The following is a 9,967-nucleotide window of genomic DNA, read 5'->3' on the forward strand; positions in this document are numbered from 1 at the left end:
ACACCAGTAAAGAGTATGTAGTCAATGTTTAATTTCAGGAAATCTTGGTGATCTGCAAATGCCCTATGATATGTTGATATCGGGTATCATAGTCATTCAATAAGTCGCAAAATGCTCGAATACAATTTTAATGAAGCAAAATGTGACTTAAATTGATAACTAAAAATACCATTATGCCAGTTTTGCCGTGTCAAGCTGTCAAGATCCAGAAAGTCCTTCATTCACATCGAATATATCCTTCGAATTCCATCCATTGTTGTCATAAGCGGAGATTTAGTGAATAAATAACTCAAAGATCCTAAACGACAGTTTCTAAATGACCAAACAAGCCGATTATTGTTGTAAGAAAGTTTTGAAACGCGTGCCAACATTCTCTCATGGGCGCAGCCATTGATGTATGTTGAGGCACGAACGACAACTCTCTCTGCTACGAGAATGTCATCAATGATAATCAGCGAGGTATGCCGATTAGAAAAATCGAGCTATCTCAATCGGACTGACTCGGTCTTTTACATAGGTCGCCATTGTGTAGAATTTTACATGGTATGATAACTTAGACGTGCTGCTTCGCTAAAGCAGCATCGTCAAAAATGGGTTGGCATGGAACTCTGCTACGAGAATGTCATCAATGATAATCAGCGAGGTATGCCGATTAGAAAAATCAAGCTATCTCAATCTTTTAGCTCGGTCTTTTACATAGGTCGCCATTGTGAAGAATTTTTTCATGGTATGATAACTGAAGCAGCATCGTCAAAAATGGGTTGGCGTGGTCTTTGTGGGCGGGGCTCCCCAGGGTTGGTAATGGGACCATGCATAGTTGAGATTGACCGTATTGCCATAAGTGAAGTTCAGTATCAATTAAAAGTGAATCGGTGTAGAAATGAAGAAGTTATAGTAAAAGGCAATTTTGGGTGGGTGTGGCATATGTAGGCGGGGCCAAGAGATGTTCAGTATTAATTTGATGTCAATTGGTGAATAAATGAAGAAGTAATGTTGAGACAAAATTTTGGGTAGTCGTGGACTATGTGGGCGGGGCGCCCCAGGTTTGGTAATGGGGCCATGCATAGTTGAGATTGACCGTATTTTCATCAGAGATGATCAGAATCAATATGAAGTTAAACGGTGTAGAAATGAAGAAGTTAATGTAAAATAAGTTAAATAACCTAAAAAAATTAGTGAAAATCTCTGACCCGGCCACATCCAAACCCCCAAAACTTTTGACCCAGTGGCCAGATCATAATTCCAAATAGTGCACTGTCGCACATATGCTCATAGCTACCATGTGTTTAAGTTTCACGGTTCTAGTGCTAATAGTGTATCATGAGATAGTGGCCAGGACGAACGAACGGACAGACGGCGGAGATAATCACATAATCCCCCCGCTCCATTTCAGAGCGTGGGGATAATCAATGACAAATAAGAATCAAAGTACTGGCAGTACTGGTGTGACGATGCTTTTGAAGAGGATGGATATAAAAGCATACATTTAATTGTATCTACATCACCACAATTGTGTATGTGGGTACGACAATTTTGGGTACGAAAAGTTAGTAGCATGTGCGTCGCATATTGTTAGTAAAATGAATGAAAATGTCCTCATTATACACTATAACTTTTGACCCAAGGGTAAGATCAAAATTCCAAATAGTGCACCGTCGCACATATGCTCATAGCCACCATGTGTGTAAGTTTCAAGGTTCTAGTGCTAATAGTGTAGGAGAAGAAAGTGGCCAGGACGGACGGACCGAACGCGGAGATCAATACAATATCTCAACGCTTTTAAAAGCGTGGGGATAATAAATCTTTACTATGGATTCTGCGCTTAATCATAAAGTACTGAGGCATTTGTGTTAAAACAGGATGTAAGAATACAATGTCATATAGTGAATATTTAAGTTTTTGAAATAAATGTACATATCGAAAAAAGTATTTGAATGTTTTCTTTATTTTTGTCAAACTGCGCTAATTTATGCTGCCGTTTCATTTTCTTGACTCGTAATTCAATCGGAAAATATAACCTTACGATATTAGACGAATTCTCAGTAATACTATACTATATCTGTTTGAGGCCAATCGTTGCGTCTTTAAAATGGGTGCATTGACAATGATATTTTGTTTCTTTATATATTATTTTGCTATTAATATTTTGATGTTAGATTTTAGTGTGTATATTTTTTTCTCTCATATAAAACATGACATAACATAAAACATAAATAGTATAATTTCTTTTACAAAGTAATTGCGTTTTTAAGAATGTTCGAACTAAATGAATTCGAATAATTTAGATCTAGTGAGTGACTAGAAAACTTATGGTTGTTGTGTTTTGTTAAATTGTGTTAGTTAACTTTTGTTTCGTTTAAAAATTTAATTTAACATCATATGGACACTTATTAAGAATACATGATACTTTCCATGTACTGCAGATTGCTTTTATGTTAGTATTTTTTTAAGTAAAAAAATCATATGTTTGTCATTGTTTGTAACTTTGCATGTTGGATGAACTTCATTCTAATTTTACATACGTACGCAGACATCGGTGAGGCCCGTCGATATTGAATTTAATGACACGTCTGTTTTATGCAAATTCCAACACTTTAATATTTGAGACAGCGCATTGTCTCTGGTATATAAGTAAACTGTGTTTATCAATGCTGTAAGATGTTTTAACAATCAAAATCAATTTATTTTGAAGTTAATAACATGAATACATCGTTTTGCTTTTATTTGACATTGTTTTCGGGCAAACTAACTTATTCTAAACACATTTTTATATTAAGTGCGTCGCTTAAGCTTTTTATCTATACAACTGAAATATTTTACGGTATTTAATTGATTAAATTACCAATTCCCATTTAAATATTGTCGTTTTTAGACATAAAATATTTTAAACTTGTATTTGCTTACACGTTTGTATAAACGTTTAAACAATGTGATACGAACAATCTTTTTGACTGCCCCTTGATTATAACAGGCGATTTAAGTACGATGTTATTTTACAATGCACATTTGCCGAGTTAGCAATTTGGTGTATGGTTTATAACACAGTATTGCATGTATGCGGAATAAAACATGAGAAAGAGTAAAGCTTGTTTTCGAGAGCGCAGAGACAATAAATAAGTAAACACTTGTTTAATGGGGCAGGGTGAGAAATAAGTCCAAATATGGGGCCGCCCGAATGTATAAAACCTTCGAGAAATGCAACATGTCACAACATTCAGACCACCAATATATGATTCCAAAATACACAATTGCGTTCATTCTGCAAATAAATTTATATAAATGCAGAATTGAAGAGAAAATAAAAAAGAAATACAAATACTGTTTAGCTCACCGATAGTTTATAGAGCTCTTAAAGATATCGGTAACTACAGCAAACTTATATTTAAGTGCTTCAATTCTATTTTGTTTTGTTACTTATGTGTCAAAGCAGGACCTTTGGTGCCAAAAAAAATCGATTTGACGCCCACCCATGCGGAAAAACGAAGAAATCCCTTTTTTAGAAGTCTGATCACAATAATAAATTTATTTACAGCTGTTTAGATATTAAATTAGTGCACCCATTAAATTGAGAATTGATCGAGGAAATCAAGTAAACTGCAGAAGAAAATTCGACTGCACAATACCGTGACTGATGTGACAAGCATAGTCAGGTGATTAATGTTACTTACAGGCTTGATTTGGACGACAGTTTCCGCTGCGGAAAGTATCGTCCCTGGATAACATGTGCGGACTGCGCAGGCTAATCTGGGACGACACTCTACGCATAAGCATTTAGCTCGGTTTTCCCAGAAAAAGTCTTAAGTAGTTGACATACTCAAATTTGTTGACGTCATATAATAATAATAATTTACTTATAATGAACATTTAAGTGGTATGAGTACAGATGCACAATTTCCTTGCCCAAATGTTTCAGTAAATTTCAAAATGGAAAACAGCATTGGAAACTAAAGTTTGTTTAAATAGTCCCTTCTCTTTAAGGTACTTGAGTTGGCTCTGAGGCAATCCAGTTGTATTGCAACATTATTCTGGTAGAGTTCACGAGGGAATTCCGTACAGTTTGCTTAACCTTGTTGTTATGGTAGACGTTGTTATGCTTTTGGTAATTTATTTGCTAAATGTTGAAACAAACGTATGTATTACATATATACTTCTGTGGAATCCATTTTAATAATATCGTAAGCGTAAATTTGACTTGTCTGTTATAATATAAAATCACCTCGCGCGTGTAATGTTTAAAACAATTCAATTTCGTTCTATTAATATGAAATCAAACAAATATTAGTTGTGTATAAATGCACACTATTAATAAAAAAGAACACAATTGAGGTAATTCTAAGACAAAAGTTCATGGCAACGACAACGAGATCAATGTATCATAAATAAAAGTCGTATGCAGCGACCTAATAGGGTTTCAACAAAATGGCAATGTAAGGATGTAAGAAAAGGAAATGAAACACATATTCTCGATAACCCAGTTTAAAATGGCATGACCATTTCCATAAGAACTATACATTTTAACAAAGAATAATTTATTTTGACAACGTTGCAAAAGTTAAAAAGCTTAACGGTAAATTTGGACTTTCATTTTGATGTATGTGTGTTCAGAGAATCCTTGGTTTAGTGGTAACACACTGTAAGCAGAGCACATGGGTAGCAGGTTAGATCCCCCGCTACTCCTACAACTAGTTCGTATCTCGCGTGAGACGGTAGCGCCAGTGGTACATAGTGCTTCCCACAGGGAGCTAAAAGACACAGGGACGTCTCTAGAACGGGTCGTCTCCTCTTATCTCGAATTATTCCCGTAACCCAATTTACAAGTATAAGGGGGCCGATGACAACGTGTAAAAATCCCAGTGCACTCGATAAATGTAGCAATGCTTCACACATATATAGGTTTGCTTCATGCTACGTATTTATCATATATTAATAAGATCGTCCACTTACCATGGACCTAAGACTATCATTTTATCATCTAATATTACTGGTCGAGGTAGTCTTTATAATCATATAACTCTCTCCCTCTTTTAGAGTCTATTATCTCATACCTCTAGGGTCGTATTCCAGAATCATCTTATGTCATTTCCTAAATATGTTCACTTAAGTTCAAAATTACAATGTTTTTTTATTTCTTTACTTGATAAAGACATGCATTTTTTTGTATTCCTCAAATGACATTGACATAAGGATGTTATTTTGATGTAATTTTCGATGCCTAACTATTGCAGTATGAAATGAAACACTTAAGAAAAATTCCCAACTTAAGGATAAAAATAAAATTAAACTTAAGATACTTCTGAAATACCGTCTCTATAGCCTCGTTATCTCCCTTTCATCTTCCTCTTCTACTTTTCTTTCCTTACATAAAAATGAATTAACCATGATTATCAAAGCTTTTGTTTGTATTTTTTTTATAATTATGGCATTTTCATTTCCAATCAAGCACAATGTCCAAAGAATCCGCCGTTGGTCGCGCACGTGAGACCGACGTCACACGGACACATTTCGTCGGTGGTGCTATGGTAACAGAACTCCCCGCGCTGTCGGAAGGGTCGACACGAGATCTGGAATGGGGGCCTAGGTCCCGTGTATTCAGGGATGTATACAAGGCTCTAGAACAATACACTCATACAACTGTAAAATCTGTACAATGCGTTGGTTTGGTTATGCTTATAGTTAAAGAAATTTAAAATAACCCAGTGTATTCATATTTATTATAAATAATTCAAAATATTAACATATATAACTCTAATGTATTTTCGAGTATATCTCTTAATGCTTATTCATCATTTGAACAGCATGGGAAAATATTTGAATCAGTCATGCTTTATTATTTTTTTTCTATAAACCGTAAATTTTGAAAAGACTACTGTGACCAATGATACGGAATAGCGAACAACTCTTGTGCCTTCGGCGCTTTGATTATCTTAATCTATTAATGTTGAGGTATACAATTTATGTTTGGTTAAAATTAATGTGTTGCCTTACCTCCCTTACACAGCAATGCCCCGCCGGACAGGTTGAGTCATCTCCAGGGCTGCATACTTCATTGCACAGCGCCGTCTATTGACACAATAATACCATGAACTAGTGGATTATAACAGGCTGAATTAGGATGAATGACAAACACTTAATAAATACTAAGTGGATTTGAGACCAAAAAAAGTCGTTAAAATAACTGTCAAGCAAGTTTACAAGTTCTTGTTTGTATATATTGCAAATGTGCTAAAATATGCTGCAAATAAATAATTTAATAATAACTTGAATTATTAAAAGATATATAAAAAAAAATATAACAAATTGTGATGGCATTTGAAGCGAAGTTTCACATTAAAATATTTCTTTAATGTCAAATATTCACTTTATACAAATAGTAACATTTGTTTCAGTTCATAAAACGATCAAATGTAGTTAATGCTGGGAAAAACAATGAATTAAACATATGCTTTTCATCATAAATACATTCGGTATCTCAAACATTTTTAAAAGTTAATATTCTTGTCGTCAGATCACTACCATTCTATGAAACGTCTACATTTATTATTTGAAGTCATTCTATATACATGAATGTATGTAGATTATATAACATTTATTTGCTTACCGCAAGTATGCATACACAGACGAAAATGGTCTTCTCCATGGTCTTCTTGCATGTAGCTGGTTCTTATCGATACTGACTGAAGAGCAACGCGTCTGTTCCATTTATATCTACACTGAACTAGAACAGTTCTAGAACTAGAACATTTGTGAAAGGTCGTTCCCGCATTTGTACTCTTGCACAGAAAATAGTTGTTATTCGGAACTCGGGAACACTGTTTTTTCCGCCAATTTTGTCAATATGCAATTATATTTGAGACACAATTTGTTTGTACCGAGATTTTGTGAGTTCTGAATGTGGTCCCCTGTATTAATTCTTTAATTGTTTAAATGTCACTCACTATCCTTCCACATAAGCAAGAAAGTCATAAGCGTTATTGACGCATTAATATTCTCTCTATATATCGACTTATTCGCTGCGTATTTTCTTTGTGGGAGCTGTAATTTTGTGATTCCACTAAGAAATTATGCTGTTGGACTGCAATCTCCGCGCAGAGATTTGACTGGAACCAGCATAGCTTGATCAAATTCCTGCCTTCATAACCAAACACGTGATGATAGCTTAGCCACGAGGTACAATAATTTTACCGTTATTTTATCTTTTTTTATTTAGGTATTGAACTTTTTTTTTTATTATGAACCTAAACTTACTGGTATACACTTTTTTCAATATAAAAGAAAAATGATACTACTTTTCATAAAATAATACTTCAAAATCTGGTAGAATTTTCTTGTGATGGCAGAGAGTTTATGTGAGAGCATGGAGCGACAACTCTGCGTGGATATTAGTTGGACTGAGACAAGAGGATGAAATGTCGCAGATTTATTTTTCCTTATTTGTTGAAGACCTTGAACTTAACTTAAAAGATAAAATTAACTCTGGTTTGACTATAGATCATATTGTGTTAATTTGACCATTATTTGTCGATGACATGGCTATTTTAGGCAAGTCACCTGCTGAACTTCAATCACATTTAGATAACTTAAATTTTTATTGCAATTCGTTTTGGGTACATATATTAAAATTCCTGGTGAATGTTTACACAGAAAAAAAACACAAAATACATGTAATGATATTTCTGAAGGGAGTGCATTAAAAGAAAACGAAAATATGGGCATACAATTGGAATGATATTGAAGTTTTTGACAGCTTTAATTATTAAGGAACAGTTATGGATTATACTGGAAGTTTTAAATTAACCCATGAATACATGATTATTATAATGTAATGACCGCGGCATAAAACCTCAAATATTCTGCCAGTCGTTTGTGGGGTCTGTATAAAATTATGCTTCAAAAGTAAGGGACTTCACTAAGTCAGATGATATTGAACGCATAGATTTAAAATTTTGTAAAAGATTACTACATGTTAAAGTAAATACCTGTAATGTAATGTAGCTGTCTACGGAGATATACGTAGAAATCAATTATACGCAAACAAGTTTGCTTAAGTTATAAAATATTGGTTAAAAATTCAACAATTAAAATATCATAAGGCAAATTGTCTACAAACAAGCCTTAAATTGTTGTAATAAAGGTTTTACAAATTGGATTACTAAGGTAAAGAACATGGATTTCGTTATGTTTTTGAAAATCCAAACATTGTGCAAGTAAAAAGTTTTACAAGCGAGTTCAAATTAAGACATGTTGACGGTTTTAAACAAGAATGGTGTGGTAAAATAAACAACAGTACAGAATATGTATAAAGTTTTTAAAACCTCTTTTGAATATGAAATATATTCGGACTTTCTTTCTAGACTTATGCGCTTATTTTTTTGTAAGATTACAAGTTTCTGCACAACCATTGAGACTCCAGACCGGTTAATATGCTCAGAACAACATTTCACGAAATGAACGTTATTTTTATATTATAATTACTTTGATTTAGAAGACGAATACCATTGTATATGTATAGACCTTTTACATGGTTTAAACAAAAAATAAAATTTGTCTGTCTGTCTGTCTGTCTGTCTGTCTGTCTGTCTGTCTATCTGTCCGTCTGTACGTCCGTCCGTCCGTCTGTCTGTCAGTCCGTCCGTCCGCCTGTCCGTCAGTCGGTCCGTACGTCCGTCCGTCTGTCTACAAAATAAGCGTGGGAATTTTCAACTTTGATTTACACAAAAGAGATGTTGACTTAAATTGAAGAAAGCACGGTGCATTATCTATTTCATCATATTTTTGGTTTATATGAAAAATATATTCTAAATTATTATTCTAAAAGGGAATTGAACTCATCTTGTGCAATAACCAGTTTTGTCTTTAACAAATAACGAAGAGAAACGTTACCATATTTTCAATAATTATAACTAGATTCAGATACACAGACATAGAATTAAAAACAAACTGAAACATTCAAAAGGTTTTGGAGATTACAATGTGTTGAGGCATCTCCAAGCCATAATTTTACTAAAAGCATTGCTTTCAGCGAATATTTAGCCGAATGTAGTGTTTACACTTTGTGCGACATTTTGTTCAAACCGGAAGTGACAAAGAGGTTACCCAACTAGCTAATTTATTTCAACTTCCGCGCAGAGATTTGACTTGAACCAGCATATATGGATCAAATCTCTGCCTTCATATTCAATCACGTGAACATAGCCAAGCCACGTGGTACAATAAATTCACCGTGGTTATGTTCTCTTTATTATTCTAGGCAAAAATATTTTTCTCACGAACCTACACGTATACACCATTTTCAAAATATAAAACAAAATTATACTACTTTTCATAATAGAATACTTTAAACAAATCCTACCAAATCTGCTAGGCTTTTCTTGTGATGGCAGAGATTGTATGTGATAGCATGGAACGACAATTCTGCGTGGAGATCGACATACATGACATCAAATCTTGTTTTGATTTCATATAAACATCTGTGTGTAGGATCACGTGATTTTGTGGGGTTCACAATTTAACTTTTATTGATGTACATAAACCTGTAAGTGTTTGTTTTTTTCAAATAACTTAATTAAACAATATTTTAAGAATTTTAACTAGTGCATAACAAAAGTGTTTATGCGGCTGATTGTAATGTGACATAAATCAGAATTATTTAATTAACCCATTCATGCCTAGCGTCCTGAAAAAAGGACATTGCAAACAGCGTAGACCCAGATGAGACGCCACATGATGCGGCGTCTCATCTGGGTCTACGCTGTTTGCTTAAAGGAATTATAGTAAGTAATATTCTAAATATAGAAATAAATATACTAGACATCCCTAATTTTGGAAATAAATTGATCCAATTTACAAGGATGGGAGAGTCCACTGGGCATAAATGGGTTAAAGAAGCATGTGTTCTCGGCCAAAAATTCGGTGTGTACAGCATTCATCTACACGGTTATGCAGCACGCAACATGTAATTTTGGATTTA

The 9,967-nt window shown here is 34.1% G+C and overlaps 1 protein-coding gene across 1 annotated transcript; it reads right to left on the reverse strand.

Moving 5' to 3' along the window:
- Window positions 1-5,362: 5,362 nt before the first annotated feature.
- Window positions 5,363-6,739, reverse strand: LOC127840942 (venom protein 164-like). The gene is made up of 3 exons (XM_052369408.1): window positions 6,599-6,739; window positions 5,986-6,060; window positions 5,363-5,609 (listed from the first exon to the last, which is right to left on the reverse strand). The coding sequence occupies exons 1-3, from the start codon at window positions 6,635-6,637 to the stop codon at window positions 5,436-5,438; spliced, it is 288 nt and encodes a 95-aa protein (XP_052225368.1). The 5' UTR covers window positions 6,638-6,739; the 3' UTR covers window positions 5,363-5,435.
- Window positions 6,740-9,967: the final 3,228 nt, after the last annotated feature.

This window comes from Dreissena polymorpha, chromosome 8 (assembly GCF_020536995.1).
Source record: "Dreissena polymorpha isolate Duluth1 chromosome 8, UMN_Dpol_1.0, whole genome shotgun sequence".
NCBI classification, from domain to species: Eukaryota; Metazoa; Mollusca; class Bivalvia; order Myida; family Dreissenidae; genus Dreissena; species Dreissena polymorpha.

Bases quoted from the DNA above. Each gene is read 5' to 3' on its own strand.
- LOC127840942 (XM_052369408.1), bottom strand. From the start codon at position 6,637: ATGGAGAAGACCATTTTCGTCTGTGTATGCATACTTGCG. The intron at 6,061-6,598 runs GTAAGCAAATAA...TTGTGTCAATAG, and splicing joins TCTGTGTATGCATACTTGCG to ACGGCGCTGTGCAATGAAGT. The intron at 5,610-5,985 runs GTAAGGCAACAC...GTATTGTTCTAG, and splicing joins GGCATTGCTGTGTAAGGGAG to AGCCTTGTATACATCCCTGA.